Genomic DNA, 16,648 nt, shown 5'->3' with positions numbered 1-16,648 from the left:
CCTTGCACGTGTTGAGAGCCATGATGGCTAAAAGCGGGCCACCCCTGGATGCAGTAGGTAAGCTGCCACGATGTATTGTGGCTGAACTTCCCCTGAGCCTCCAACTTGAAAGCTAGGTAGGTATTGTTCTATAGCATAGCAATCACATAATGATGATCGGATTTCCAAGGCTTATAATGGTTGAGATGCGATTACTAATGCTGTGAACAACCCTTAGGCTGTATATGATTTACTATCCACTGTTGCCAAATGCTAATGCCTAATGCCAAATGCCAAATGCGCTACTCCGCTTTACACATAACCTCAACGCTGCTACACATGAATGAGGTATATCTCAATAATATACACTCTCTACTCATCTGCATGCCTGTCACTTTCCATACTTTCCTTCTCTTTTGACGCAGGCTCCTTGCTCTTCTTTTTCATCGAGAACCGCCATGTTCCCATGCCCATGCGACCCTCTTTAGGGGCCTCCTTTGATTTGAAACTGCCCTGGCCCAGCGATGGGCTGCTGGTCACGCTTTCGTAACTGCGGCCAAGCTGCGACAGATCTTCCCCAATTTCGTCTGCATCGCCGATGCTGGAACGATGCTCTGCTGACATATTCTTCTCCGAGAACGTGCTGCTGCCAGGTCCTTTCTTGAAAAGGACGGAATCCTTGCTCAGCCTGGAAGACAAGGTACTGAACTTGCTAGAACTTCCTTTCCTGAACAATTTCTTGACAACACTACTGTCAGCATCCTTGTGGCTCGCGGCGTTGTTGTCGGTGGTAGAATTTGAGGCTGTCATTCCTAGATCCAAAGACTCATGAGATTCCGATATCGAGTTCTGTGTATGAACAGAATACGTGTCGCGAGACATCCGCGAATCTGAAGGTGAATCATCGAGGCTTGGAGGCACTTCAATGGTCGGGGTCAGAACTTCCTTGCCCTTCGTACGGCCTTCCCTAGACTTTCCGCGTTTCTCTTTATCCTTGCCCTTTGACTTATCCTTATCAGGACTTGTATCCCTTTCTCTACGGGTAAAGAAGGGTGTCCTGAAGGTCGGTGCCGCTGGGTTGAGATGTCGACTCATGGACGCACGGTGACTTGGGGGACGAGATCCGATAACGCCGACTTGGCTAGGCGATGTTTGTGGGTCGAGGAGATCGTCATCGTCAAGAATCTCATCATTGGCTGTGGCAAGGGTTGTTTCGAGCACAGTCGGTACTGCGCCGAGCGAGGGTCGGCGAGACGGGTTCCTAGAGGACCAGCGTCCTTCGTTCGGGGACCAGACTCCCTTCTTCCCCAGCATGGAGAAATCCCCAGGAATGTTCCAGATAGAGCCGCTGTCTGTTGAGGGTCGGGGGAGATCAATGGATGTGATCGATGCGGGTCGTGAGTGTGGTGAGTCATTGTCACCTGTAAGAGCTCCAGCACTACTGGCAAAAGGGTTGAGTCTCTTGGCAGAGAACGGCCTAGACGTAGGCCCCAGGCTTGATCTGTTGGTTTCACCTCCGGAGTGCCTCATCCAAGTGAAGCTCATCCTGCGCTTGTTACCCGGCATGTCGTGATCATCAGTGCTTCGGGGAAACGATTGGCTCTGTCCTGCTTTGAGACTGCCAATCGCGGGTCCTTCCACATCTGCCGGCTTCGGACCCCTGTTACGTTGAAAGTTAGATAAGAGGTTGGACAGTCTGTGGCTTGAAGCGAGAGGTGCTTGTTGAGGGGAAGAGTTGATGTTCAGGGAATGAGAGTCCACGTCGTTGTATTGGGGGAAGGGCAAGTTATGTGATGAGCCGTGAGGACTGGAAAACATGTTGAGAGAGCGTCCATCGGAAGACAGTGGCGACTGCGGGTTATCTTCCTCGGCGGCAGTAACAGAGTCTGGTAAGAATTGGCTAGGCAGATGTTCTTCAGCATCCTCAAACGTCTCGTCAAAGATTCCTGAAGGGAGAAGTGCGTGGGCTGTAGGGCTGAGTGGTCCCGCGTTCGCCCTGAAGTCGGCTTCTGACTGGTGATCATCGGCATTGTCGGCTGCATTGTGGTCCATGAATAATATTTGGCTGAATCCAGCCCGACTAAAGCCAGTTGAGAATGTGTCTTCGGGAGGGCCGAATTGGTTGGGCGGAGGTGACAAGTTGATGTGGGAAAGGGAGTTGATATTTCCGCTGTCGAGAGCATCTTGGGAGGCAGCGGGCTCAAACTCCATGGCAGTGGGGTCTGGTTGGCTGTTGTAGTAGAGCGCCAACTGATGCTGCTCTTCTTTGAGAAAGCGTATCTGCTGGTCAAGATTATGAAGCTTCTTGGTTTCGGCGACGAGCTGATTGTGCAGTTCCTTTCTCCTGGCATCCCATTCTCTTCGCACATTCAAGTCATTCTCCTTCCACTGTTCATCGTCGCCACCCGGAAGTTGCTCTCGAGCAGCCTTGAGGTCTTGGAGTTGTTTTCCCTTCTCCTTCAATTCGGCCTCCAGCTCGGCACATTTCTCCTGCAGCTCTGCATTGGAGTCGTCAAGTTCCTGGCCGTCTTTATCCCGCTTAGCTTCCAGCTCTTTCTTCTGCGCTTCGAACCCTTCCCTCTCTTTCTTCATCCTCTCCATCTCATTCTCGAGCTTTGAAGCAGTATCTCGGATCTTGGACTTCTTATTTTCCTTGTCCTTCAGCTGCTGCTCTTTTCTCGCGCGGTCCTTCTCCGCTGTACGCATTTGCTCCATGGTAGTACGGACGCTAGCCTTGAGTTGGGCGGTCTGCTCCTCCTTCTCTTTAAGCGCCTGCCTCTTGGCATCTTTCTCTTGCTTAAGCTCTTCTTCTTGTTGCTGTAGTTCAGCCTCTTCCTTGGCATACTGGGCCAAAGTCTCGTCGACTTCTTTCCGAGTGTTTTCGAAACGGCGATTCAGTTCGTCCAGCGATAGCTCCGGGCCATCTACAGGTGGAAGCTTGATCTGAGGCTGGTCCATGCTGGCAACGGACGGTGAGTGTCGTCGGTTGACTGTATTCCGTCGCTGACTTGGACCGGTAGCGCTAACGTCAGAGGTGGACGCATTGTTGCCATCAAGCACAGGGGCCGCCTCGACAGACGGTACTGGAGGCTTCTTTTGCGTGTCGGAATCGTCATCTTCATCACCATTTTTTGGATGAGAGTGGTCGTTGTTAGGAAAGCTGGTAGGCACACGTGAGTTACCTAACTGAGGTCTGCCATCTTTTCCGAATGTTCGAAGTCGTAAAACTTGACTTCCAGCCTGAAAGTTATTCGGGCCGACAGCAACGACCCTGATATTGTAAAAATGATCTGGCTTCAATCCTGTGACAGTGATCGCGACTTCGTTTCCCGGTGATTCGCCGACTATATGGACCGTGTTAGTCAAGGTTTGATATTTTCCTCTACCGAAGGTTCCGAGATAGATCTCGACAGTAAGACCGACCATGAACGCCATTGACTTGGATAGTATATTTTTGTACCGGCCGATTACTGGTTGGGCGAGTCCAGCTCAGAGTAGCAGCATCGGATCGAATGCCAGCGAGGGAAACATCTGGAGGTTCAGGCACGTCGACCCCGAGGATATTGATGAGGTCTGGAACGGGTTTCCATAACGTCTGCCACGAGCGATGCAGCAGCCTACAATGAGAGAGGATCAATGGTCAGCGCGGTCCGAGTAAAGGGGATTGGTTGTTTTCTAATTGTTGGCTAGGAGCGAGACAGAGGAGGTTGACTCACCAAACGACAGCACCAAGTGTCAAGACCATCTTGGAGTGATGGATCAAAAGAACATGGATGCGGAAATCCAGCAATGCTTCGACCGTGGCGGGGGATAGGTACTCGATCAGACGACGAGGATCGAAGAAGACGGTGAAACTGCTGCACAGCAAGAGGTAGAGCAGGGCCTTCTGGTAGCTGGCGCGAGGGCTATAGATCCACCAGAAGCCAAGTACGCTGAGGATTAGAGTGGTCAAGACGGGCAACTCCCATGACATGTTCTCAGCGGTCTCGATCTTGGTGGAATATTTGCTGTCCTTCTCTTCCAGACCACCGAGAAGAGTCCAAGTCCAGTTCCGATACCGATACCAAATCCAAGCTCAGGGTGTCGTGTGGGAGGGGAGGATCCTTGAGGCAGATGCCGATGCCAACAGTGGGTGAAAAAAAGGCGGGCATGGGTAAGGATGGTCTTGGTCTTGGTCCTAGTAGACCTTGAGTTGACTACCTAGGTTAGTAGTTAGAGAGACAGCGTGGTCATGGGCAAGGGTGGAGATTTCAGCGGCCCTGTTGGTGTTAGTGCTGTCTCGTTAGTTATGGTTGCAGCGTGCAACTAACTTCTCAGCCACAGCGCTGTTCTGCTGTTTCTTGCGGAGATACAGTATCTTTCGTCATCTAGTGGTACAGTGCTTTGCGTGTCGCCTGGTCCTCAAAGCGTTGATAAATGTGCGCCATGTTACCCTGCTTGGCGATCTTTCATGCAAGATACGACGGTTATCACTGTTTTCATTACACTGTATTTAAATAACGTTTGCCACAACAAGCTTGTCGCAGTTTTTCAAGCAATGCTGTGGTTACCAGAATCCACTGTTTATACATAAACGTTTTTCCAACAAAGTTATCTATTATCGATTGCAACCAATTCTTACCAACCTATACTCATAGTCTATAGTGTTGGTATTCACGTAAAACTGCAGGAATGCACTCACGAATATGGCGCGCTACTAGCTAGCGTCCGTAAGCGGATTCGCAGTCCCTTGTAAACGTCACTGGTGATGTTTGCGTCAGATTGGAAGTTTCACACTCACGGGAGACACGACATAGCTGAGTTTTTCCCAACGGCTCGGGTCTTAATAATGGGGTCCCGTCTGCACGGCATCATTCATTACCATTGTGAACAAGGCCAATTTAGGGTTTCTGCCGTTTTACACCCTGCAGAGAGCGGATGGAGGCGCCAAGTGTGCACGATAGGCGAGTTCCTTACCATTGTTAGCCCTCAACAGTACACAATGTCTGCATATTTACCCAGGTATCATATACGCGGCATTGGATTCGATGGTATAGGTAGGCTTAGAAAGTACGTTGATCAATTGGTCAACAATCTGCCTCTGATTATGGATGCTCTCGCTGGGTTCACTCGGATATTAAATGCTTTATCATCCTTGTTATGGTCAAACGATAAGTCTTCGTCGACATTGTCATTATTATCAGCTTTGGGAGCCTGCAATTGCCGGTTGCCGCCTCATCTTCAGCTTGTAAGGCTTTTTCTAGTGCCCGTGCCTTGTCCGAGAAGGCATGAGCCTTTCTCCGAGGCTTTACTCAACCTGGAGTTGTAATCCCTGCCTCATGCCAACAGACTGATGGACACTATCGACTCTGAACTCGGCATGCTCGCTTTCTTCAAGCATGTGAATTTGTTGGCGCTGGGTTGAACAATTTCCACCTCTGGGACTGATATTGTTCGATAAGTTGGTCTACCTTGGATGAATGATTTGATTTGGCTGTCTGTGCCTTGTCCCCTAACAGTCTGTTTCACTCCATAAAACGTAACTAGCGAGTTGCAAACACGAGTCTCGATCGATCAATGACATCAATATCACCTCGGCACAGCGTCTTTTACCGTAGCATTTTCCTTCTTGGCAATGGATCGAGCTTGAGAGAAATCAAGGGAACGAATCATGAACGTCTTAAAGATCTGAGATTTCTCAACCTATAACAGAGCGATGTGAAATTTTTCAGTGGTAGATCAGCATGTGCTTGGACCGCGGCTTGTTGTCCAACCCCCCCCACTGCTGCTTAAGAAATTCATCTGAAGTAGCAGGTACTTGTTGAATACTACCACCCAGCAAAGTTGTCAGGTTGACTTGAGGTTATATGCGATAAGACAGCATAAATCTTTATCAGAATGCAAGATTGTATCAAGACTTACATCCATATCGCACACAAAGCTAGGGCGTTTGGTGATTGTCTAAACATACAGGGTAAGTAAGGTGGGTCAAGGCGGTTTGTTTGATATGTACTATGTAAGGCTGGTCAGACAAAGGAACATGTGTTTTCAACATTTGAGGATATACCTAGGAGAACTTTTACTCTAACTCTTTATGCCAGAGTGAATTCATATGCTGGGATAGTGATCTAACACCTGACGAATCCTGGATACCTGCCTCGGTTGATACAAAGTGGTCAGCGTGTAAGTCAAAATCCGTTATTACACATAGAGTTGAAAGAACAACAGAACATTTTAGAGAAACAAAGAGCTTATCTGAGTTTTGGTTAGAGTACTATTAAATATGAATATGGAATATATAGAATGTCGCCAGAGTAATACCAACGAGTGCTGTCGATAGAGAGGTATCGCAGTGATGGCGATAATCAAGTACCTCTAGACGGAGCAAAGCTGCCAGAATTGAATGACTTGTGTTCTCGAACATGGGTTGACTCGAGCATGCTTCTATGTTTCAACCGTTGAACAAAGCCATGTTAAATCCCTGCAGATTTTACAGCCTATCGGCGCCAACCAATTAATATCAGCTAGCAACAGGATCAGTTCAACGACAGAACTTGGGAGACCAGTATGTACCAGAATATAATATGACGCATTCGGCTGTGAAAACTAAAAAACTAATCAGGTTTATAGAATCCCCTTAACAAAAAAGTATCCGAAAACCGAATGATTGGAGTCTTAACTAGGCAACTCAGTCCGCATGAGCCGTTCATGTGATAGATTCTGCTGGGGCATCCATCATCCATCATGATTCTGGCGGACGTCTAGACCCATGCGAGCTGGGGATAGCGTTCTTTGTACCTGGTACTACGGCAGTGTCATGTTGGGACGCCCCTCATGGCAATTCTGTTACAGTGACTTCGTCATTCTTAGCTGACTGCAGGCTGTTCCTATGCTTCTATGAGGTGTGCCGTGGCACGGGGGTAAGACGCCTCCAAATTATGATGAAATTACTACACACTCGTTTCTGCGATGTTTCAATCCAAATAACTTCATTTTGGTTGTTGTTTAGGACTTCAAAATTCCAAGTAAAACCACTTCTCCAATCCTGGTGACGTCTTCACCTGATCTAATCGACTCGGCGACTGGGGTAAGGGAAAAAAAAGTGACAGGCCAAGCCCGCTCAACCACAGCAAGCATCTCTTTGTACTCGGTACCTCCGTTGTCCATTGCCTTGCGCTCAACCCGCCTCAAACCAATCTGTACCTACACCTACTCCCCCAACATTTCACATTCCAATCCATCTTTTCTGCTCTGTCTAACTCGCCTTAGAATTTCGACTGCATACCTTTGGATCGCCTTACGTTTAAGTCTCCTCTCCGTAATCAGATAAACTTCTTTTAGGGCCCCAGGCTCTTGTCACCTGCTGCTGTTCCGTTTCCCTTCTGGAGCTTCTCAGTGTCGTTGAGCCCTTCCATCGGATCGTCGTTTTATATTCCCCGCGACAAGCCGCTCCAGCTTCTCCAACTCGCGATCAACACCAAAAACAGAAAGCTCTTTCCCAAACGACGTCCTCTGCCGTAAGAGGCAAGATGCAATACGTGCGCGGCCTCAGCGAGTCCGTCTCGACAGCCTGGAATTCAATCAACCCTGCGACTCTCAGTGGTGCTATTGATGTCATTGTCGTCGAACACGAAGATGGCACTCTGGTCTGCTCGCCGTTCCATGTTCGGTTCGGAAAGTTCTCTCTCCTAAGGCCGTCGGACAAAAAGGTCGAATTCAAGGTCAATGGCGTCAAACAAAGCTATTCCATGAAACTTGGCGAAGGCGGCGAGGCCTTCTTCGTCTTCGAGACTACAGACAGGATCCCACAGTCGCTGCAGACATCGCCGCTCGTTTCTCCCGCTTCCAGTCCTGCGAGCAGTCCACCACTCAACCCAGAACAGTCAGAATCTGGTTTACAGGAGCCAGAAGCGTTCGAGCTTGACGCTTCAGAGTCCAAGCTGCGACGACCGCTCCCGTCCGTGCTCTATAAGAAAGACGACGGCAATGGTAGGCATCAGCTACCCTCTTCCAATAAACAAGTGCTAACACGAGAGCAGGCTTGATCACACCACTTTCGACTTCTCCAGAGCTATCCAGCGTCCGCCCAGCATCCGGCGACTGGTCGTCAAGGGTACCCCGACCGCATAGTGAAGATATTCTCCGTGCCAGTGCTAGAAGCCGAGGTCTAGACGGAAACAGTTCCGCCGATGACGATGAGCATGTTGCTTCTGAACGGTCCTCTAGTCCTCCGCCTCTGGCACCGGGCGAGGCTCTCGAACGTGCCAGGGCCTTGTCTAAGGGACTCTCTGCCGCAAGCATACCCACAAAGGTCACAGATAGCGGTGATCTGATGCTGGACATGAATGGGTTTAAGGGAAACGAGGAGGACATTCTTCGGGCTGAGATTTTGGCTCGCCAGATTCTTTCCGAAGAGTTGGATGGAAACTACGACATCGGTGCACTCATTGGCTTCGACGAGCAGGGAAACTTATGGATTTACAGCAGCGAAGAGGCCAAGCAGGCTGCTATGAACAAGACTATCGAGGCGTCTTTGCAGTCTCACCGCAGGGCTACTGCAGCCGATGCTATTTCTGATCCCGGTTATCAGAGTGACAGCAGCGATGCAACTGCTTCTCCCATTCCATTGCATCGAAGAGCCGAGTCCGACGCTGGCCCTATGGATTTGCAAACTCCTCCCCGCACCCCGCCGAGCTCAACGGGCCACGCAGGAGATCCCAACAGGAATTACGCCAAGACCTTGCGATTGACTAGTCAGCAGCTCAAGGATCTGAAGCTTCAGCCAGGCGCGAACTCGATGGCTTTCACTGTCAACCGAGCTACCTGCAAAGCAAACATGTACCTCTGGAGGCATGAGACGCCTGTTGTCATCTCAGACATTGACGGTACTATTACCAAGTCGGATGCCCTCGGCCACGTGTTGAACATGATTGGCCGCGACTGGACTCACTCAGGTGTAGCCAAATTGTACAGCGATATTTCCGCCAATGGTTATAATATCATGTACCTTACCAGTCGATCCGTTGGACAATCGGACACGACAAGAGCCTACCTGGCGGGTATCGTCCAGGATGGCTACAGGATGCCGCCCGGTCCTACAATCCTGTCGCCTGATAGAACCATGGCTGCACTGAGGCGAGAGGTTTACCTTCGCAAACCCCACATCTTCAAGATGGCCACTCTTCGAGACATTCGAAACTTATACGGCCCAGATCGTCATCCCTTTTATGCCGGCTACGGAAATCGTTTGACTGATCAAATCTCTTACCGGACCGTCGATGTCCCTCGAAACCGCATTTTCACCATCAATTCCAACTCTGAAGTGTCCCTTGATCTGCTGACACTCAACAAGCTCAAAATGAGCTACGTGAATATCAACGAAGTCGTTGACCATTACTTCCCCCCCGTGAGCACACTGGTAAAAGGTGGCGGCGAGGAGTACACGGATTTCACGTATTGGAGAGACGATCCTCTTGCCATGGCTGACTTTTCAGCAAGCGAGAGTGATGATGACGAGGAGGAGGACGGCCCAGGAGGACCTACAAGCGAGTATGGTGATGATGAAGAGGAATATGACGACGAGGATGGCGAAATAGATGAAGATGTGGACGAGATCGGCGAGGGACTTGCCGATAGCTACATCTCTCGAGCATCTATGGATGAGTTTGCCGAAGCCGCAAGTGTTTTGGGCGATAGCGTCGACGAAGAGCGTCTCAAGGCGTCTATGACACGCGACTTGAAAGAGGCTTACGACGAGGAAGATGAAGAAGAGATTTACGAAGATGGCGAGGAGGGCCATCAAGACGAACACAAGGGTGAAGGAGCCCCTGACGCTACTCCCGTTGGACAAAGGCGTCAAGGTCAGCTCAAGGAGGACGTTCTCGCCCAACACATAACAGGGGTTGGTCATCTCACCATTGAGAAATGAAGTGAAGTGAAGGAAAGCTAAGTATCACGAACAGGCCACCGAGGCTGTTGCTGCTGCTCCCAACAGGCAGTAAGGTGTAACGAATTCAAAGGCGTTTCTTTTTAGAGTGCTTATGGGTTGTTTTTCATAGACATTGATGGCGAGAGTTTCATCTGAATGGATAAGAGGAGATGGATGGAGGCGACTAGAGGGAGAAAAGGGGTATACATACTGAGGCATAGCGCGGCGTTGAGCATTTCATTGTACTTGTAGTGATTGCATCATGGCATTCTGACAGACAAAAGCTTTTGATGTTTGACAGGCTAAAAGATACTACTTGAGCAAGCTACATTTTATTCTTGAGCACCGTGGTCTGTGTGCATATTGAAACAACATCTATCCCCAAGCCCGCGCCCCTATCCTAAAGAAAATCCATCTGTTGTCTACATACGCCTTTTTCCCCATTCTTGTGGTATGTCCCTTTCTACTGCTGTTGCTTCAAGTAGTTAAGTCGGATCTCCACAGCCCTTCTATGAGCCTCAAGCTCCTCGACCTTAGCCAGTTGCATGACGGCGGTGCCAACATTCTTGAGACCTTCAGCAGTAAGGTTGGAGCTGGTAATATGCTTCTGGAACGAGCCCAAGTTGACACCAGAGTACTGCTTGGCGAAACCATAAGTAGCTGTGAAAGTCGTTAGCATCAATCGAATACCAAAAACTAATGAGAAAACTTACGCAAAGAGTGGTTGACGCCAGCAGAGTAGTCGCCAACACTCTCAGGGGTCCAGTGACCAATAAACACACTGCCAGCGTTCATGACTTGATCAACAGCTTTCTCGGCATCCTTGATTTGAAGGATGAGGTGTTCAGGGGCATACTCGTTGCTGATGCGCATGGCCTCTTTGATGTCCTTGACCTGGACAGTGACGGAGTGAGCGATAGATCCTCGGACGATATCGACACGAGGAAGAGCAAGGGCTTGTTTGTGAACTTCGTCCTCAATAGCCTGGAGCTCCTGCTCACTAAGGCCAACAGCAAGCAGAATGACCTGACTATCGACACCGTGCTCGGCTTGAGAAAGAAGATCGGAGGCAACAAAAGCAGGGTTGGCATCCTTGTCAGCAACAACAAGAACCTCAGAGGGTCCAGCTGGCATGTCAATACCGCAGCCAGCATTGGTATCGTTGCTGACGTGCATCTTAGCCGCAGTCACAAATTGGTTACCAGGTCCAAGAATCTTGTCAACCTTGGTGACACTCTCTGTACCATAAGCCAAAGCGGCAACAGCTTGAGCACCACCAGCCAGTACAATGCTCTCAGCACCGACCTTGTGAGCAACGTAGACAATTTCAGGGGTAATGCGACCATCAGATCTGGGAGGTGAGGCAAATACAATTTTCTGGCAACCAGCCACCATAGCTGGAACTCCAAGCATCAGAGCAGTGCTGGGAAGAACAGCAGTTCCACCAGGGATGTAAAGACCGACTCTCTCAATGGGTCTCGAGAAGCGGCTACAGACAATGCCAGGCATAGTCTCAACCTGGAGGGACTTCTCCTCCTGCTGTGCAGAGTGGAACTTTCGGATATTCTCAAAAGAGACGTCAATAGCTTCAATAGTCTCAGGCGAGATATCCATAAGCTCCTTGGGGAAGGGAGCCTTCAGCACAGGCGATGTCAATGAAGTGGCCCTCTCAAACTTGTGGGTGTAAGACAGAACAGCCTTGTCGCCACCAGTTCGTACGTCCTCGATGATAGGCTGTATGATCTTCAAGATTGCGTCAGGGGATTTCTGAGAAGGTCTCTTGAGCTTCTCTACGAGATCGGCTTCGGAGATCTTTGAGGCATCAACTCGCTCCATAGCAATACGTCCATCAGCTGACTTCTCAACTTCTGGCTGTGAGGGCTTCACAGGGGCTGCATCGGTCTTGATACCCTCCTTCTCCGCCCACTTGCCCTTGGCATTGCCTGTTCTTCGCTTGACCTTCAAGCTCTTGGCGTCCAGGTTGGCCTCAATGTCTGCGAGGCTAACACCTGCGCCAACAGCCTTAGTTAAAGCAAAGTAGATCAAATCAGCAGCTTCGAAAGCGATGTTCTCTTTAGTCTTGCCATCGCAGAGCTCCTCTGCCTCCTCCATGATCTTTGCTCGCAGAAGCTTCTCATCGGAGAATAAGCGGGCCGTGTAAGAACCTTCGGGCGCAAACTCCTTGCGAGACTTGAGTGTCTGTTCAAGTGCTGAAATGCCGTTGAGGTCTCCAAAGCAACCAAACTGCTGAAGGTGGCAGAAACGGCCCTTCTGATTGACCACGAATTTGAGAGTGTCGTTGTCACAGTCGAGACCAATTCGCAACAGTTCCTGAGTGTCCCCAGAAGTAAGTCCCTTCACCCAGAGACCACGTTTGCGACTCTGGTAAACTCCGGTCTGTGTTTTAAGAGCCTCCAGAATACTCTCCTCACTGGTATAGGCGAGACCCAACGCGATCCCGGCATCATCGGTAACCACAGTAGGAATCAGGCCGTCAGGTCGATCGGATTTCCAGAATGATGCAATAATCTTAGATAACAATATTCGACTCGAATCGTTCTTGTCGGTCGTCAACCCTGTGGACGGAATGATAGGGATGGCATTGGCCTTCTTGGAAATTTCGATGAACTTTTCGATATCGGTCTTGGGAGTTGGCTTAATGTAAAGGCTCTTGATCTTCTTGGCACATGCTTCCTCAACAAATTTGTCGACGCCGCTAGATGCAATGTCGAAATCCTTTACCAACAGACCATTTTCGGAAGCTGTGGAAATGTCAAGGGAAGAAGTAGTGGGAATGACTCTTGCGCCATATTCTGTATACTCTGAGTAGGACTCTGAAGCAACAAAAACCGTTCGAACCCCGCCATCGAGCAACGCAACCACATCGTCTGGGTCACTTAAACTCGTGGCATCCATGTGAACATTGGTTCCGGTACTGGGGCGACCCCAATCCTCAGAAGCTGTCTCATAGAAAGGAGCTCCCAGAAGGGCAATCTCTTGACGAGTGAGGCCATCATTGGTAGCCTGGCCATCCGGGCTGCCAATGCTCACCAAGAATGGCAGTGGTAGAGTTGTCTCCATCTTGGCAACGAACCAGATGAATTCAATTGGTATCGATTATAGTCGAAAGCTTAGCATATATGTTGTTAAACCGAGTCGTGAATGAGTGAAGATCGATCACCCGTGGAAAAAGTTGAAGTGATGACTATGAGTCCTCCTGCATCGGCGACAAATGGTGGGGCTTTCTTTACTCATTGCCCCTCCATCGTTCTTTCCTTGCTTGAAATCCGACTTCCGCCAGTGGCTACTAAGGTAGTACCTACCTTAGGTAGGTATTAGACATATGATAATGATGAAAAAAAGAAGAATTCCTGCAGTTTTCACTTCTTATTACATAATGGCCTCTAAGACTAACTCATTCTGATTCTGTCACTCTCATGATTTTGTTCTTTAGGTAGCAAAGTTCTTTCGTCGCCATGAGCCCATCAAATTTAAGGTGTGGTCTGTGCACTTATCGCAACCAGATCACGTCTCGGATTATCGCAAGCTCCGGTCAAAGCACGCGGCATGCGACTTCACCGTCGCAAAGGAAATAATTCGAGGATCAATAAGCTTTCGACTTGGCACGTCAACTTGTGCTGCATTTTCCGCAACTATAAAAGCACTCTCATTTACATACGTCAACTGCATCTCGTCAACTTCACTCATTCATAGTCCGGACGTCTTTCAGACTTGCCAAACACGAACTCGAGCGCTTCGCGTGATATCACTTGAAGGCTTTCACGAACAGTCGCATACAGGATACCTATTACGAAGCATTGCAGCATCGATTAAGATGTCATCAAGTCAACCACAAACGAACGGGGTTCCCGCCTCATCGGCAGGCACTTCGCAACCATTACCAAGCACACAGACCACGGCGGCCTCTTCTAGCCAACCCGCTGCTGCGGCCTCACAGAACGCACCTCCTCCAGCGCAATCAACAACCGCCCCTCGACCGCGCGACTCAAGGCTTATCGAACTACTGCTCACATCGCAAGGCGTCACAGCTTACGAGCCACGCGTTCCCCTCCTCCTTCTCGACTTCGCCTACCGTCACACCTCATCTGTTCTCAGCGATGCGCTACACCTTTCCGGCGACCCATATGTCACACAGGCCGGCTCTAAGCCATCAGCAAACGCTGGAGCAATCTCAGCACCTGCAGGCGACGCTGCAGTCACGGCCAATGCCGTTAAGCTCGCCATTGCTGCGCGACTCAGCTACCAGTTCCGCGGAGGAAACGCAGGCGGGGGAATTAGCAAGGACTACATGCAAGAACTTGCGCGCGAACGCAACAAGGTGGCACTGCCTAAAATTGTGCCCAGCGAATGGGGTGTGCGACTACCAAGCGAACGGTTCGTACTGAGTGGCACAAGCTGGGGACTGAAGGATGTATGGGATGAAGAAGACGACGAGGAAGAGGATCAAGGGGGTGATGCTATGGAAGGTATTGAGGGTCCCGAGCCTGAAGATATTGGCGGAGATGGGGTTGAGGGTGGGACAGTGGAGGATATGTTTGGTGAAGATGTCGACGAGGAAATGGCAGAGGAGGGCTAGGTGTCCATCTTTTCATCTAATCAATGATCATGACAAAATACATTCTAATTCAAAGGGGACCATAGACGCTACCTCAGAAGCACTACAGACACTATATGACAAAATTGCAAGTAGCTACAGATGGCAGTACATTCAAGACACAATTATCACAACTCCGTGTTACCTAGCATGAACAGAGGAAATCTTATGGTACACTAGGCCTGTAAACGGTATCTCATACACTCTATACCCTTATTTCGATTTTCACAATCCCATCAGCCTTCTCTTCCTTAAAACTTAGGCTTCATGGTGTTGCGAAGTCTCTGGTAGTCGAAGAGACCCTCAATAGTTCCCACAGCGCTAACAGCAATATCCCGGTCCCAAAGTTTTCGGTTGGCAAAGTCCATGATATCCTTCTCGGTGATAGCATCAATCTTTCGCTCAATCTCGTTAGGGGCCATGCGGCGGCCAGTGGTGACAAGCTGTCGGCCAATGTCCTCAGCAACGGCTGTGGTGCCGTCGAGGGACAGGAGGATGGAGGCCTTGAGCTGAGCCTTGGCACGCTCGGTCTCGGCGGCGCTGACGTTGGTGCAGAGGCGCATCCACTCACGGATAGCGAAGTGGACGAGGTCGTCAACTCGGTCAGGCTTGTCAGAAACAAGGTAGATACCCCAAAGACTGTGGCAAGTTAGTTACTTCAAAATTCATGGTGTGACATCAAGACCTACCCAGTATCGTTGTAGCTAGTGGAGAAGCTCATGAAGCTGTTAGCAAGATCGTGCTTGTGGACCCAGCCGCTGAGCTTGCTGCCTTGGTGGGGAGCCTGGCCAACAGCCTTGTCGTAGTTGCCAACAATAGCCTGAGCAACAAGAGCAGTGAAGTAGTCCTCGGAGTTCCAGCTGACACCCTCAACAGCGAGAGCGATGTTAGCAGTAGGCATGCCATCATCTCGGACACGGACGTCAGAACCCATGAAGTCAGCCTTCTGCTTGGAAGCAAGGTAGGCGCTGGTTTGGGGAGCACTTGAGGGAAGACCGGAGAAGTGCTTCTCAGCGAGCTCGACGAGCTGCTCGTGAGGGATGCCACCGGCACCAACGAGAACCATACGGTCAGCAGTGTAGTTGTTCTTGATGTAGTCGGTGAGCTCTTTTCGGGTGATGTCGCGGATGTTCTGTCGAGGGCCAAGGATGGTGCGGCCAAGGGGCTGGTGCTGGAAAGCGGTAGCATGGAGGTGATCGAAAACAACCTCCTCGACCTGCTTCTCGACCTCCTCGGACTCTCGGAGAATAACGTCGCGCTCACGCTCGATAGCGGACTCCTCGAGCTTGGAGTTCTGGAGAATATCGGAGAGGATGTCGACACACTGGGGAACATCAGAGTTGAAAGCCTTGGCGAAGTAAACGGTGTTCTCGCGCTGAATGATCGTTAGCATCAGTCAATTCCGTATCCCTTCATCCGACTGACCGAAGTGTAGGCGTTCAGGTGACCACCCATGTTCTCAATCTCCAACTCCAATTGCTGCTGAGTTCGCTTGGCGGTACCCTGATTGCATTGTTAACGATTGGTCTCGGCCAATTGATGGGTTGTCGAACCTTGAAAGCAAGATGCTCAAGGAAGTGGGCGGTACCGTTGGTCTCGTCAGTCTCAGCCCGGGAGCCGGCATCGATCCAGACACCGACGGTCGACGTTTGCGCAAAGGGCGAGTGCTCGGTGGCGACCTATCAGGAGGGCGTGTCAGGAGGGCATTCCTAAGTGGTTGTCGAGGCCAATTGACCTCGGATGATGATGCTCACAGTCAATCCATTCTTAAGAGTCGAAGTCTGAGTCTTGCCGACGGGAGATGGAGTGGCAAAGCCTCGTGTGAAAGGGGCGGCGGCCGAAAGACCAGCACGGTTTCGCAGACCTCGCGAGAGGTTCAAAGCCAGTCTCCGGGACGCCATGACGCAGGTTTGGAGGGTCGACGCTGAATTGAGTGGTTTGATGAAATCTTTCGATCTGGCTCGGCTAGAAGCTTTACTGAGATAATTTGCAGCCTGAGCAATGAGGCGGAAGGCTTAGTCATTCCGGCCGTCCCCGAATCAGAACGACTCGAAAGCAAGACCGAAGCCAATGAAAAGCGCTCATTACTAACCACTTCCAACCTCCACCGAAACTCCACTATAATCCAACGCCTGTCCGTTTTCGTG

General features: G+C 50.2%; 5 protein-coding genes across 5 annotated transcripts; 2 read left to right on the top strand and 3 right to left on the bottom strand.

The window, feature by feature from the left end:
* Positions 1–351: 351 nt before the first annotated feature.
* FPRO_01464 (uncharacterized protein) lies at positions 352–3,952 on the bottom strand (the record flags this gene model as incomplete). Its single annotated transcript, XM_031231183.1, has 3 exons — positions 352–3,323; positions 3,403–3,596; positions 3,696–3,952. The coding sequence occupies 3 exons, from the start codon at positions 3,950–3,952 to the stop codon at positions 352–354; spliced, it is 3,423 nt and encodes a 1,140-aa protein (XP_031075009.1).
* Positions 3,953–7,487: 3,535 nt separating this feature from the next.
* Positions 7,488–9,886, top strand: FPRO_01465 (uncharacterized protein; the record flags this gene model as incomplete). Its single annotated transcript, XM_031231172.1, has 2 exons — positions 7,488–7,947; positions 7,998–9,886. The coding sequence occupies 2 exons, from the start codon at positions 7,488–7,490 to the stop codon at positions 9,884–9,886; spliced, it is 2,349 nt and encodes a 782-aa protein (XP_031075008.1).
* Positions 9,887–10,349: 463 nt separating this feature from the next.
* On the bottom strand, positions 10,350–12,967 carry FPRO_01466 (putative histidine biosynthesis trifunctional protein (his-3); the record flags this gene model as incomplete). The annotated part of the gene is made up of 2 exons (XM_031231161.1): positions 10,350–10,546; positions 10,600–12,967. The coding sequence occupies 2 exons, from the start codon at positions 12,965–12,967 to the stop codon at positions 10,350–10,352; spliced, it is 2,565 nt and encodes an 854-aa protein (XP_031075007.1).
* A 754-nt stretch (positions 12,968–13,721) lies between these two features.
* Positions 13,722–14,483, top strand: FPRO_01467 (uncharacterized protein; the record flags this gene model as incomplete). The annotated part of the gene is made up of 1 exon (XM_031231150.1): positions 13,722–14,483. One exon carries the CDS (start codon positions 13,722–13,724, stop codon positions 14,481–14,483), a length of 762 nt encoding a protein of 253 aa, XP_031075006.1.
* A 269-nt stretch (positions 14,484–14,752) lies between these two features.
* On the bottom strand, positions 14,753–16,402 carry FPRO_01468 (putative mitochondrial processing peptidase beta chain precursor; the record flags this gene model as incomplete). The annotated part of the gene is made up of 5 exons (XM_031231138.1): positions 14,753–15,140; positions 15,191–15,876; positions 15,927–16,004; positions 16,055–16,180; positions 16,256–16,402. The coding sequence occupies 5 exons, from the start codon at positions 16,400–16,402 to the stop codon at positions 14,753–14,755; spliced, it is 1,425 nt and encodes a 474-aa protein (XP_031075005.1).
* Positions 16,403–16,648: the final 246 nt, after the last annotated feature.

Source organism: Fusarium proliferatum, assembly GCF_900067095.1.
Source record: "Fusarium proliferatum ET1 genome assembly, contig: FPRO_scaffold001, whole genome shotgun sequence".
Taxonomy (NCBI): Eukaryota; Fungi; Ascomycota; class Sordariomycetes; order Hypocreales; family Nectriaceae; genus Fusarium; species Fusarium proliferatum.
Note: the sequence above shows the minus strand (reverse complement) of the source record. Positions and strands in the feature narration are given on the sequence as shown.